Here is a 15,095-nt window from a genome sequence, read left to right as displayed (position 1 = left end):
GCACTCGACATCGCAAGGGGCCTTTTTGTAACGAAATACCGTAGTTTTTTTTGTCTTCATAAATTAACATGGCGCCCAATTTTTGCGAATTAAAATTAATGTTATGTATTAAATGAAAATGTTTTCCAGACAAGATGAAATGAAAGATTTTTCATAAACAAGAAAATTTTATATAAAGAAAAATGCGAGTTCTTTTTTATCATGCAACAATCTTATTAATAATATATTAAAAATAAGATAATTTTTTTTAGTCTACGGGAAACAGATATACCACGAGTGTTTCAATTTGAAGCGTTTCGAATTTTTATCACAGAATCCATATACTTCGTGTTATTTTTTTTTCTTTGGATTTTTCTTAGAATATTCAATAACTACTTATAAATGTGACTTCCAATTTTTAGCATACCTCATTGATTTGAATTATCCGCTACCCTTTTTCAATTCGTAAACCATATAATAATTCGTGTCTCTTCCTACTTATTTTGTATGATTTCTTCATACTAACGTTTTTCCGCTCGTAGTCTTCAGAATTAAATTAATTTACTAGAAAAACAATTTCTTGTAAAATTAATAATTTCTCTGATAACAATTCGCAATACCTATATATTTGAATCACTCGGTATAATAAATTTTAACAAATACTGTTTTAAAATCGATACAAATCATTAAAAAATGAAAGCTTTTTTTGTAAATATTTGTTTATTAACTAATTAAATAATAAAATATATATTATATATATATATATTAAAATAGTAGATTTATACATACAGGATCTTCAAAAAGTGACCAATCTTTTTCTTACGATAAAAAGGTTTATAAATTTTTTTTGAAGATTCTGTGTATATACATATATTAATATATACAGGTGTTTTCAAAAAAATAAGTATTGTTTTTCTTTGATAGAATATATTTTTTGGTTATTAATTTTGAGAATGGCTGTGTTGTTAATATCATCAATCAGGGGCAATCTTTAATGCTTAATTTCGATTTTGACACAAATAATTTTTTTTGCAAAATGACGGCGTATTTTATTTTAATTTTTTATTTCAATGTCAAGAACAGAATGTTTTGGGTACTGAATCCTTGACTCTTCTGTTATAAGAGGCCTTGCACTCGTACTTTAACAGTACCTGTCATAGACAAACATTAATAAGACGATACAATCATATTAATGGAATGGAAATAAGCGACACTAGCGTATCTCTTGAGAGTTACACGAACTATTTTGAAAGTAACACCTTCTTTTTTGACTGTTCCATGTATACCTTACACAGTCGAGCTGTTATAACATCGGCTTCTTATTCTGAAAATAATTGGTTCAAATCTTAGCTACATCATCAAAATTTTTTTAAATAAAATCTTTAAAAATTTTGAATTCGTGTATCCCTCAATAGTGTCGTACGGTTCTTCCAATAAGAGTTTGTCTATGGTACCTACCTTCAGCTGGTAGGTTATGCGCAACGAGAAGAGGTACGAGTAATGGTGCTAGGAATTTCAACGCTTTTTTCCTATAACTTATTTATTAGTATGAACTTTAAGGTCGGCGTAAAATGGCTCCCCTCAAATCAGAATAAATTTATATATATATAAAATGGGTTTAACTTATCGACTTGAGCATTTTGGGAAATTTAGTTTGTTCTTTTGACTCTTGCATTACACTATAAATAGAAATGGTGCTGGTACTCACATTATCCACGGATCGATGTAATTAAGATACCCGCAATCGCAGGGTTAACAATTACAGCATTAAAGATATGGCCAATCCGTGGAAGTCTGGATATCCCCCCTGACAACCAATTACTGGAAGGATAGGAATGGCCCGGATGGTGTTAATAGACAGTTCGAAATAGAAAAAGACAAAGTCATTACAGTGTAATAAGATTATTTCTCTCTACATACCCTCAGTATAAATAAAAAAACAACAGCCACTGAGTAAAGCTACAAACACATACAAGTAAACATATAATAGTATCTTTTTTATACACATTGCTTAATGTATATGTACTCTCTCATACTCATGGATGTAGCCTGGGAAATGATTTATCAAATGTGCTGTATATGTCAACATAATATTGTTTGTAACTAACTCAACATCTTTTAACGAAAATCAAATCATTGCGTTATTTTTAGTAGATCGAGTAGATTATAGATTTTTAGTTTTTGGTCTTTTTTTGGAAGATAAATTTACAATTTTACTAGGTAGTTTACAATCTAACGGAAATTATACAATATTACGGTGACATATACATGATTGTGGAAAAAGAACAAATTAAATGGCTACGTTTAGCTACTAAACAAAATGGCGACGACATCGAGGTATTACTTAACGCTCGTATCTTGTTTTGTAAATTGTTTAAAATATATTTTCAAACAAAAAAGTATTTATTTTAATGAAAATTATCCTGTGGGATATATTTTAATATTTTAGTACATCCATCCTGAGGTGCACTTATTGTAAAAAAAACATTGTTGATAGTTAAAATAATTAAAACAAAAAAAAAAAAAATGTTAAATGGGTTTTTTTTTTCAATTTTAAGTTCTTATTTCTCTAGTCTAGTTAATTAATGATTAATTGAATTTTTTTTGTTTTTCGTGAAAAGTTTTATTTTTATCGACTGGAAATATTAGGGTTTTTTTTTTATTTATATGAAAGAAAAACAAATTGTACATTTTGTCACAGAGCAATCAAAAAAATGAAAACAAATTTAATTTTCTAATATAATTTTTATGTTGAATTAACAAATCGATTACAGCAATAAATTATTACACAAAAAATATTTGAGTTTTATTTTCATCCATCAAGTTTATTACAAATATCTCAAGAAAATGGTTTTTCTCCAGTGTGAAGTCGTTTATATTTATATATATTTATGTCCTATGATCCCGAAGGGGACGTAGGGCCTCAACAAATGCTCGCCAACGAACTCGATTCTGTGCCATGGACTTGACTTCTCCCCAAGATTTGCCTTCTTCGGTAATTTCTGCGCAAACACTGCCTTGGCTTTTCTGATTTTTTGTTCTACATCTTCATCAGAGCCGCCATTTTCAGAAACAATACTTCCGAGGTATTGGAACTGTCGTACACGCTGTATCTGTTGGTTGTTAATGATAAGATCTTCGTTTTTGGCGTTGTTTATTCTCAACTCTTTGGTTTTTGATGGTATGTGACATAATGCAAAGATCATCAGCATAATCAATATCTTCTAGTCGTTCTATCATCTTCCTCCTGATACCTCTGCGTCTGTTTTCATTGACCTTTCGCATCACTTTGTCAAGCACTATTAGGAATAGGAGGGGAGAAAGCAAGCACCCCTGTTTTACACCAGTTTAATGAAGTCGTTTATGTTTAACTAAATTACTTTGACAAGAAAATGATTTATTACAAATTTCACATGAAAATGGTTTTTCACCGCTGTGAACCCGTTCATGTCTAATTAAATTGCCTTTATCAATAAATGACTTATCACAGAAATCACATGAAAATGGTTTTTCTTCATTGTGAATCTTTTTATGTTGAACTAAAGTCGTTTTTCGATTAAATGTTTTATTACAAATATCACAAGAAAATGGTTTTTCCCCACTGTGAATTACTTTATGTTGAAGTAAATTACTTTGAAAAGTGAATGATTTATTACAAATATCACATGAAAATCGTTTTTCTACACTATGTTTATGTTTAACTAAATTGCTTTCATGAGTAAATTTTTTTCCACAAATATCACAAGAGAATCGTTTTTCTCCGGTATGCATTCGTTTATGTTGATGAAAATGGTTTATTTGAGTAAATGTTTTGTTACAAACATCACATGAAAATGGCTTTTCTTCATTGTGAATTCTTTTATGTGAAAATAAACTTCTTTGTTGATTAAATGTTTTATTACAAATATCACATGAAAATACTTTTACTTCCATGTGAATTTCTTTATGTTTATCTAAATTGCCTACATAAGTAAATGTTTTATTACAAACATCACATGAAAATAGTTTTTCTCCGCTATGAATTCGTTTATGCAAAATTAAAATGTTTTGGTCATTAAATATTTTATTACAAATATCACAAGAAAATAGTTTTTCTTCACTGTGAATTCGTTTGTGAAGAGTAAAACTGTTTTGGTGATTAAATGTTATGCCACAAATATCACAAGAAAATAGGTTTTCTTCACCATGAATTTGTTTATGCTTAACTAAATTGCCTACATAAGTAAATGTTTTATTACAAATATCACATGAAAATAGTTTTTCTTTCGAATGAATCCGTTTATGTTGTGTTACATCACATGAAAACGGGTTTTCTCCAATTTGAACCCGTGATTCTAACAGACCTTCATCTAATACTTCATCTTTGACCATTATTTCTGTATGTAATTCTTTTTCAAGTTTCATGTTTTTAATGGTAGACAAATGCTCCTCATTTAAAGAGCTTTGTTCGTTTTTTATAACGCTGCTATCTTGGACATTTTCCATTGTGGCACTGTTATCATCACGTATTTCCTTTTTAATTCGCTCATCTTCCACTGTGTCTCTTCCATATTTAATATTTAATTCTGTAGTTAAACCCTTTTCAATTTTGATATCTTTGTAATTTATTGTGTATATTTGTCCCGTATTTTCATGAATTCGTTCATCATTACCATTGCTGTTATCTTTTAATGATATTTCATTTTTAATTCGACCATCTTCGATTGTAACACTGTCGTCTAACATTTCATTTTTTATCATAAATTCTGATGAACTATTTTCCATTTTGATAAGTTATTTTTTCTTTTTGTAGGAATACCGATTTTTCATTAAGTAACCATCGTGAATTCTTGTGAATGGTAACAAAGAATACAGATATACACAATCGTTGTTACTTTACCATAAACAATTAAGGGTGCGTTCCGATATACACTTCGCACTGTTCAGTGCTCTTACTGGAGAGAAATTCATTCCGTTATTCGCACCGTGCGTGAGTTTTATTGGAGACAGACGTTTCCATGGTAACGATACACTACTTTAATTATAGAATTGTATGATACCAGCGTCAATAAATTGAAGCTAAAATATTTTTAGTTTTATCGTTGCTTTTTATCTAGAATGCACTCTGATCGAAATTATACCATGTATGTGATCAAATTTGACGCTAGAAGCCTAGCTTATATATGTATATTCAAAGGAACAAACCATGGAGGTTATAAGGAAGGAGAACGATCGCTATAGAAAATATTGTCCCCAAAATATGGACAAAATAAGTTACGCGCTGGGATCGCTAAGTTGTCTTATTAAAAGCGGGCTGTTGTGCGCTAATTTCAAATGATCTATCAACGTTTAATATACGTGTATATAATATCATTCAAAGGAAAAAAACAAGTGAAAACAAACAATTGATTGAGTTAATTGTTGAAATACCATGCATAGTCAGTTTTGATTTTTATCACATAACACATATTACATGTGACACATACATAACTGATATTCAAGTATAGTACATACCATGGAGGTTATAAAAAAGGAGAACTATCGCTATGCGCTAAGGCATTAGCGCGTCTGTCCCTGAAAATTTGTAGAATTTATAGTTTATTTTTCAGACACCAGCCGCGTTGTCGTCGGTAAGTAGTATCTTCGAAGTTAGCTGTTTATGAGTACAGGTAGATGAAGTTAGTATCATTCAAATTTATAAAGTAGTATAGATAAATTTATTAAGTAGAATAGATAATTTATAATTTATTCATTAGTAAATAATAATAATAATGAATAATAATTTCATTATTTGCTCTTTTTTTTCCTTTGAATGATATTATATACACGTATAGTAAACGTTGATAGATCATTTGAAATTAGCGCGCAACAGCCCGCTTTTAATGAGACAACTTAGCGATTCCAGCGCCTCACTTATTTTGTCCATATTTTGGAGACAATATTTTCTATAGCGATCGTTCTCCTTCTTTATAACCTCCATGGCACATACTATAAAATTTCCGCCTAATTGGGGCCCTCCCTGGTAAACAATGATGTTTACGAAAAAATGTTTCAAACGAAAGTTGTTTATTTTATTATAAGGAACATTTTTTACATTTAATCTTTTGTTCTATCTCTAACGGTTTACAAGATGGATCCTACGGACCCAAGACCCAATTGATCTATGATGCGCACAACCGGAAATGGACTAATTAGGTGATTCTATGAACACCTATACCAAAATTTGGGGCGTAAAATCAATATTTTTAAGCGTTACAAACTTGGGACTAAACTTAGTATACCTTGCATATTACATTTATGCATGGTATAAAAGCAAATAATGAAATTATTATTAATTATTATTATTATTTACTAATGAATAAATTATAAATTATCTATTCTACTTTATAAATTTATCTATACTACTTTATAAATTTGAATGATACTAACTTCATCTACTTGTACTCATAAACAGCTAACTTCGCAGATACTACTTACCGACGACAGCGCGGCTGGTGTCTGAAAAATGAACTATAAATTTTACAAATTTCGATCGTTCTCCTTCTCCCTAACCTCCATGGAACAAACCTTATGAGTATTACTCACCTAACCACATATCTTAACAAAAAAAATTGACGTATGTGTCATCTCAAAATAAATGAATAGCGCAACAAAAATTTACACGGAAAGTTTGACATTTTAAGAAAAAAATGATGTTAAATAAAACGTCATGAATTTTATTATCAATTAAGCAAATAATAAATTTTATAGGCTTGCCCTATTAACTATAAAGGTTAATAATCTTATTTACTTAATTCAAATAAATTAATTTATTTTCAAACAATTCACTTTCAATATAATACTATTTAGTTGAAAGAATTTAAATTTGCAAAAAAAAATGGATGATTTGGATAAGCAATTAGCTGAATTGCAATTAATTACAACTGCCGAATTGAAAAAAAATGTTAATGCTGTAAGTAAAATTTTAATTGTCTCTAATCTTTTTTATTATTTTTGTTTTGGTTTTTATTATTATTATTATTATTTTTTTTATTAATTGACCAGGAAATTAAAAAAGCTGGGAAAAAAATAGGGCCTGCTGTACCTCCAAAACCTAAAAAACATCAGGTTTTTTATTTTTTTATTTCTTATTATTTTATTTAACAGTCTTAATATTATAAAAGTTGCGCTAAAATATATGTGATTTTTATAGGTCTATTCAAATTTACCTACTATAGGCGTGCCAAAACCTTATGAAAAACCACCGGAAATAGGTTCATCGCATAGGTAAATGATTAAATCCGCTATGAAATTGATTCAAATTTAATTAGATATTTTAATTTTTTAGTTCTTTTCCAAAAGATACTGGTGCAACATATGCAAATAAAGATGGCCTTATTTATAGTAATATTTTACATGAGACAAAATCTAATCCTCATAAAATCACTTATGGTAAGTCAATGTTTTAAATATTATTCAAAAATTATATCAGGCTTCCGAGTGAGTGTTGGGCGTTGGCACCTAAGGTTCTATCCAGCAAAATATAGTGTGTCCCCGGATAGAGGTAAATTTCCTTATTTTGCATTTTAAGAAAAAAAATTATTCTTTATAAGAAGTTTTGCTTATTCTGAAAAGTATGTAGGAATATTTAAAACTTCTTAATAATGTACAGGGTAGCCAAAAAATTGTAATCACTATTTTTCTTTTTGGTAAACTACCTTTCTTTTTTTATAAATTGGCGAAATGTTACTAAGAAAAGTTACTCGCAATTAACAATTATGACTCTATACAAAATATCAAGAAGATCCGTGTACTTTAATTATAACATCATTTTTTACTCGAACAAAAGCTCTAATTATGAAAAAACATAAGAAAGAAAATAATAATAATTCAATTAACACGTACTATCCGAGAATGCATTTTTTTGTGGACTAAAATTAAAAAGAAAATTTATTTTCTCGGATAAACATTCACTAAGAATGGAATTGTCAAAGTTGGAAAGATCTGCTTGATATTTTGTATAGAGTCATAATTGTTAATTTCGAGTAACTTTTTTTAGTAACATTTTGTCAACTTTTAAAAACGAAGGGTAGTTTACCAAAAATAGTGATACCAAATTTTTGGCTACCCTGTACAGTATTTAGAAGTTTTAAATATTCCTACATACTTTTCATAATAAGCAAAACTTCTTATAAAGAATGACTTTTTTTTCTTATAATGCAAAATAAGAAAATTTACAAGTATAGTTACCTCTATCCGGGGACACACTGTATATCTGAAATTTTCATGTAGAAGTTCGACTTTTCCTTATAATTACCATTCAATTTTTGTCATTCATGCAATTTCAAACATCAATTTCTCGACAATTTATCTTATAGAATAATATGAAAAATCAAAATATGGGTGGGGCATACTGTGCGCTATTGTTTTATCATTTTTTAGTTAGAAACAACGCCGTCTTTAGCTATGCCAGGGCCTTTGGGCACACACAAATTTGGGGCTTTGTTGGAAAGTAAAAATAGTGAATGACAAAAATAATCTACAGATATCTCACATCGGAAACGTGGATTTGATTTATCCCTAAAATTTTATAGTTGATCAGAGAGTACAGTTGTTGTCCAGTGAAAAAAAAAAAAAACAATCTGACAGGTTATTATCATTTGGCCATTTAAATATTCTGTCTCTATGACATTCAATAAATGGCCTGATTTAATCTGGACCGTGTCTAATAAATTCTGGATTTTTAAATTTCTATTAATTCATTTACTGATTATCATTATAGAAATTTTTTGACAAACTTCCCCGAGTTCTATAAATATTTACCTTAAGGCCACATTTTCTGTCACACTCGGCAATGTCATTGGCTTGTCACTGTTAAGGGTTGCCAGAAAGTCGCTAACAATACCCTCATTTACTCTATAAACTTTTTTAGTATCTGCCTAAAATAGAAAAAAATTGTGTAATGTAAGCAAATTTATCGGCCTAGCCCCCCCCCCCCCCCCGATGATATGGACCATGAGTATGGGTCTCGTGTGCTTTCATGGTAAAGACATTTAGTTTAAAACGGATATTACTCAGGGAAAAGATAAGAATAAAATATTTTCTTAAAAAAAGAGAGGTTATGCAGGCACAAAAAATTCTTTCAGTTTTCAATCGATGCCCGATGGACTCGTTTACAATCATTATCCCAGAAGATATAATCCCAGGAGTGTAATTTCAAGTCATTCAAGTTTTGATTTCACTTGTATAGTTAATAACTTGCTCAAAAAAGCTCGCAATTCAACGTTTTTTTTTAAAAAAAGGAATAAGCTTACCAAGTCTAATATCGGGTTTCGTCAGGCCATTGCGAACTGGGTGGGGGCTTTAATCCCCAAACGGACTGGGGGGAGGGGGGCTTTAACTCCCAAAATCCCTTTGAGAATTTCACCAAATAAATTTGAACTAACAATATAGTCCTGTAAATACAGCCATTTATGAAACGCATTTCCTCTGACTAGAAAGTTTTGGGTAGCCAAAATTTAGACTAGGATATCCGACTGATAATACCTTTAATATTTACGAAATTTTATCATTTCAGCAACGAATGATCTACCGCCACCATTGGATATAAGTTCAGATTATACACAATGTAATGTACCACCGTTTCCACCGCCTCCAGTACCTTCAGAACTGGACGAAACGTTGCTGGATGAAGGCTTACCGCCGCCTCCGTCACCAATAAGTGCCAATGTTATGTATCCACCAATGGGATCTAGTGGTCCGCAACGACAAACTTCACCGTATCAATCGTTTGATGGATATACACAAAAAAATACATCGAATTTTTATAAAGCTCAACCTCAGGTAAAATTTTTTTGTAAGATTCGCTCCGGATCTTGATAAATCTACCTAATAACCAATTCGTCTTTATTAATCGATGTCGTTGTAATTTATTTTGACTTTATTTTTCATTACTACAATATTTCCAGGTTCCAACGAATTATATAAAACAACCGTCTTACAATGTTTACTCGAATATACACAGTGGTAACCATGAATATTCGAATATCGAATTATCTCGAAATGAAAATACAGCACCCACCTATGAAAATACACGAATTCATCCCGCAGGATCATCTGTTGTGAATACAACACGTGAATTTGATACATTAAACTATCCTGGTTCATCGATATCCGATTATGAGAATCAAACGGATATGTTAGAACGTCGCGGTTTTCGAGCGGGTAGTTCCGCATCCCGTTTGGAATATGATTCAGATGCAGCTGTACGCGAACCAAATCAAAGTTTTCGAAGTGCGAGTTCAGCATCGAATTATACGCATACAGATTATGATCGATATAATGATCATCAACCTGAATCGATTTATGCACCCTTAGGACGTCCATCAGATAACGATTTGCCGCCACCGCCTCCGATAATGGGTGGAGATAAAAATCATCATCCAACAAATTTACCACCAATTATTATGTGTGGATCATCTGGAAATGATTCGTTAACGGATGAAGTACCGCCACCAGCAAGTCCGGTTTCATCTAGTTACAGCGAGTTGCGTCGGGCAACTGATTTAGCAACTCATCATAATTTATATAATCCGTATAATCCACCATCGCATGTAAGTAGGAAAGTTTACTTAAATTAAACTCAATATTTTTTTTTTTATTGATTAGGGTTTCTGAGGCAATATAGTTTTACGAAGTATTTTTTTCAAGAAATTCTATTCATAAAACAAGCGCGGATACAGAAGTTTTTGACGATTTTACGGCAAAGGAGATAAATTTCATAAACATGGTATACCGACGTTGCGCCCGCACTGACGTATCACGTGCACTTTTTTATCTCCAAAGCGCTTAAAAATTGTTTTTATTGATAGCTAGGGGTTGCAAATTTGAATTTAGAGTAAGGGTGCTCAAATATACCACCCATTTTTTGCTTAGGCCCAATATTTGGACCAGGGCAAAATTTTACTACTTTTTCGAGGCCCCAATTGTTCAAAGCAAGTTCAGAAGTCGAGGTATTGACCAAAACTACAATGGTTGGTATTTTTAGGTTATATTGACCTAAATCAGTCCTATTTTCATTTTCTTCAATTATTGCATCTTTTGGCCTAAAAACTCAATTTTACGATTTTCCGGATTTTAGCATCGGAAGTGGCAATAATCAAACCACTATCTTTCCCGGCATACATCTTATTTTTAGAGTCAACTTCCTATTTGAAAAAAAATCAATAAAAAAACGGTAAAAATGAACATAATGCGCCATATCTTTTATCTACATCTTAGAGAGCAAAATAACCCAATTTGGTTTCTTTTATTATCTAGATTTCATCAACTTACGAATCAATTTACGAACCAATTAATCCACGACCATCCAGTCAAAATTCGACACGTAGTAGTGGATATTCATTATATGGACAAAATGCAAATAAATTAAGTAATAATGGAACTTTGCCAAATGTTCCAAAACCATCGAAAGAATTAGAGGTTGATAAATTAACGAATCTACTGGTTCAAGGTTTAGATTCTGCTGACCAAAATGAAGTTTACGGTAAATTAAATTTTAATATTAATTTAGTTACTTATTTATTAATTTATAATTTTTTAGGTATTTGCGTGAAATGTAACGAGAAAATTGTCGGTGAAGAAAATGGATGTACTGCAATGGATAACTTTTACCATATCGATTGCTTTACGTGCTCTCAATGTGATATTAATTTACAAGGCAAACCTTTTTACCCACAGGATGGGAAACCATACTGCGAACAAGATTATTTGGTAAGTTTTATTTTATTTAATTTCGTAAGAACTCATACTTTTATCCACGCACCTTTTTTTCAACTACATCAAGCGAGAACAATCGAATGGCCTAGATGTGGTTATACACAGTTTGGCTTGTCGTATGCCCTGCGTAAAGTCCCAGTAATGAAAATAGACTTGTCGTAGCCATTTCTTGAATCGATAAATTATGGAACATATAGTTATGGTAATGACAGGCTCAAGGACGTTGTTTCATTCCATTTAACGCCACAGTGGCCCGGTACTTAGATCAGTGTGTTATTCAGTGCCAGGCGATTCAGTTCTTCGAAGCATTCATAGATTATCCTCGATTGGAATTTTGACGCCTCAAGGGTCCGATGTGTCGGTCTGCCTATCTGAAAAGATACTGATATGTGCCCCACTGTTTCGTTTTACAGATCTGGACATTTCTCAGCATGGCGAAAATTTCTGTTTAAAAACCGTCGTATATTGACCAAAAGGAATCTATCGGTATTTCTACAGAAACACAATTTTAAATTTTCTCTTTTATAATTGCAGAATACGTTAGAAAAATGTTCGGTTTGTGTGAAACCAATATTGGATCGGATTTTACGAGCTACTGGTAAACCTTATCATCCTCAATGTTTCACATGTGTGGTGTGTAATAAAAGTTTAGATGGTGTCCCGTTTACTGTGGATGCAACCAATCAAATTCATTGTATTGAAGATTTCCATAAGTAAGTTTTGTTTTTGAGGTCGTATACATAGTTTCGGAAAACGCCAAGTAAAATTCTGCAACAAATACGGTATCCGTTTATTGACGTTGTAAAGGGCGAGAAATGATTAGAAATTCAAAAAGGTCCTGAATTTCGTTTTAATTTATTTTAAAGTAGTCCGTCCGTCACGTGTCTAGTCAACTAGGCAATTTTGTATGACGTAAATGTAATAAAATGTTCTAAAAATATGGTAAATTAGGCAATTTGTGTGATGTAAATTTAATAAAATGCTCTAAAAATATCGTAAAAGCATCAAAAATCAAAATTTTTTATGTTTTCTTTTTGGAAAGCACCGTAAGTTAAAATTTTTTTTGCATTAACAGAATCTGTGATAAATTTTCTTCATGATCACAATTTTAAAATGAAATAATTCACAATTTTGCCCCGCAAGAGGACCCAAAATTGTGTTTATTGTGATTAAGATTTTTTGAACTATCATCTACCGCAAATAATTAACATTTACAGTACTTCATCAAACAACCGGACTACCTTAAGAATTTCGCTTAGTTAATTTTTTTCAATGGCGTTTGCAAATCCTTATCTGTGTAAATTGGTTCAATTTTTGAAGGTACAATTAAGTTGAAGTTAGTTTAAATTTTGTAACACCATGAAGTTAGTTGATAAACAAAATATCACTCACAATAGATAAGCTTATATAATCAAAATTACAGTTTCCTATTTTAATTACGCCAAAGAAGTATAACTTCTCAAGCGCGTACTTAAGTGTACACACCTTTTTTTTTTTTTAAATTTAATATATCCTTTTTTTTTAGAAAATTTGCTCCAAGATGCTGTGTATGTAAATTACCAATAATGCCCGAACAAGGTGAAGAAGAAACCGTACGAGTTGTGGCACTAGATCGAAGTTTTCATATTGGTTGTTATAAATGTGAAGTATGTTATTAAATTTTCATAATTTTTTTCATATAATTTAATTTTTTCAATTTTTTTCCTCACAGGATTGTGGATTAGTTTTGTCGTCTGAAGCTGAAGGCCGTGGTTGTTATCCTTTAGATGGACATGTATTATGTAAAAGTTGTAACGCAATTCGTGTTCAAGCATTAACCAAACATATGACAACTGAATTGTAAAATATTCAAGGTAATTTTCCCAAATCTGCTTTTTTAAATTTTTGTTTAGCCACACATTCCTCTTAAAATGAGCTCTGGTAAAGCCCAAAAGGCCCAAGAATAACAAAGTTACATTTCTGCAAATATTGAGTTTTTTTAACGAAATAAAAAGTGTCGCGTTTTTATTTTTGCGGAGTGTAAGTCTTTCCCCAAAAAGACTAGGTGTAAACACCCACTGACCGGCTCAGTAGCCGAGCTAGTAAAGGTGTGTTTAGTTGTTATGACTAATGGATGAGGTTGCTGGTTCGAATCCAGGCAGCGGCAGTGTGAACAAATATAGATAATGGGGCGGTATATTGATCACATTGTAGTCACTTGGATAAGAACGAAGTAACCGACTCCAACTAAGTTTAACAAATAAATAAAAATTAAATATAATGATGCGGGTGGCCTCTGTTATAGAAGTGGTCTGAGAAACGGAGGTTAAACCCCATTATCTTATATATTATTACTCTAGCTAGTTTTTTTTCTGTCTTACCCTTATCTTCCTTATTCCTCTATCAAATTCCATGATTCACCCCTCATTTTAAAGCTTATTATGCCTAGGTTTGACGAATAATCTAAAAATGTACCGCTTAGGAAAAACGCGCTTGGCAAATAATTTGAACAAAGAAAATATATATACATATATATTTTCTCTTTTTTTAATTATAAAATTATCTTTTTTTTCAGATAATGTCATCTCTAAGCCATAAAAATTGATATAAATAAAAATATTTGCCATATTTATTATTCGCTGTAGTCACTCTGGTGAAATCGGTTGACATAATTTAGGTAGAGCATTTTTTAGATGGTTAGCTGACGCATCATGCATACGCACACATTTGTAGCGTAATTTAAAATAATTGAATTCAAGTGATAAGTATGCTATAGTTAAGCTTTTAATTTTTTAAGTTTTCAAATATGAGTGAGTTATATTAAAAAAAAAAAATAAATAAACATGCTTCTTTAAACTTTAAACTGATGTATCAGGTGTTAGAAAAGTACCGATAACACCAGAATAATTTTTGTACAGTCTATCTAGAGTAGTACAATTAAACTAAATATCTAAAAGAGAAAAATTAATGCATCTTTGAAATTTTTCAAAGTTGTTTATTAGGTTGTAAAAACTCCATAAAAAAAAGTATACCTCTCAGAGAAACTATGCATTAAAAAAAATTTGTGCACATTTTCGATTTTTCGAACTTCAATCAAATGAAAAAGTGTTCATCTTGAAAAATGTTAAAGATAGGACAAAAGTTTAAATGTAAAAGTTATTCCTTATCAAAAAGTTTTATTTGAATCATTCTTTCGTAAACATCACTGTTACCTGTGAGAGCGCAACTTAGGAAAAAATTTTGGTGGTCATTTTCTCCAAAATTATAAAAAAGGAAAAAAAGATATTTAAGAATATATTTTTCAAACAAAAATTGTTTATTTTTTATAAGGAACAACTATTGTTCTATCTCTTACGATTTACAAGATGATCAATTGATTTAGGTTGCTCATTTACGAACTT

The 15,095-nt window shown here is 30.9% G+C and overlaps 1 protein-coding gene across 1 annotated transcript; it reads left to right on the top strand.

The window, feature by feature from the left end:
* Positions 1 to 6,714: 6,714 nt before the first annotated feature.
* On the top strand, positions 6,715 to 14,585 carry LOC123302495 (lipoma-preferred partner homolog). Its single transcript, XM_044885437.1, has 12 exons — positions 6,715 to 6,910; positions 7,003 to 7,065; positions 7,151 to 7,224; positions 7,286 to 7,389; positions 9,515 to 9,780; positions 9,906 to 10,550; positions 11,257 to 11,482; positions 11,540 to 11,709; positions 12,250 to 12,428; positions 13,241 to 13,361; positions 13,427 to 13,568; positions 14,270 to 14,585. The coding sequence occupies exons 1-11, from the start codon at positions 6,836 to 6,838 to the stop codon at positions 13,556 to 13,558; spliced, it is 2,055 nt and encodes a 684-aa protein (XP_044741372.1). The 5' UTR covers positions 6,715 to 6,835; the 3' UTR covers positions 13,559 to 13,568; positions 14,270 to 14,585.
* The last annotated feature ends 510 nt before the right edge of the window (positions 14,586 to 15,095 follow it).

Source organism: Chrysoperla carnea, chromosome X (assembly GCF_905475395.1).
Source record: "Chrysoperla carnea chromosome X, inChrCarn1.1, whole genome shotgun sequence".
Classification (NCBI taxonomy): Eukaryota; Metazoa; Arthropoda; class Insecta; order Neuroptera; family Chrysopidae; genus Chrysoperla; species Chrysoperla carnea.
The sequence above is the reverse complement of the archived record's forward strand: the minus strand, read 5'-3'. Positions and strand labels throughout refer to the sequence as shown.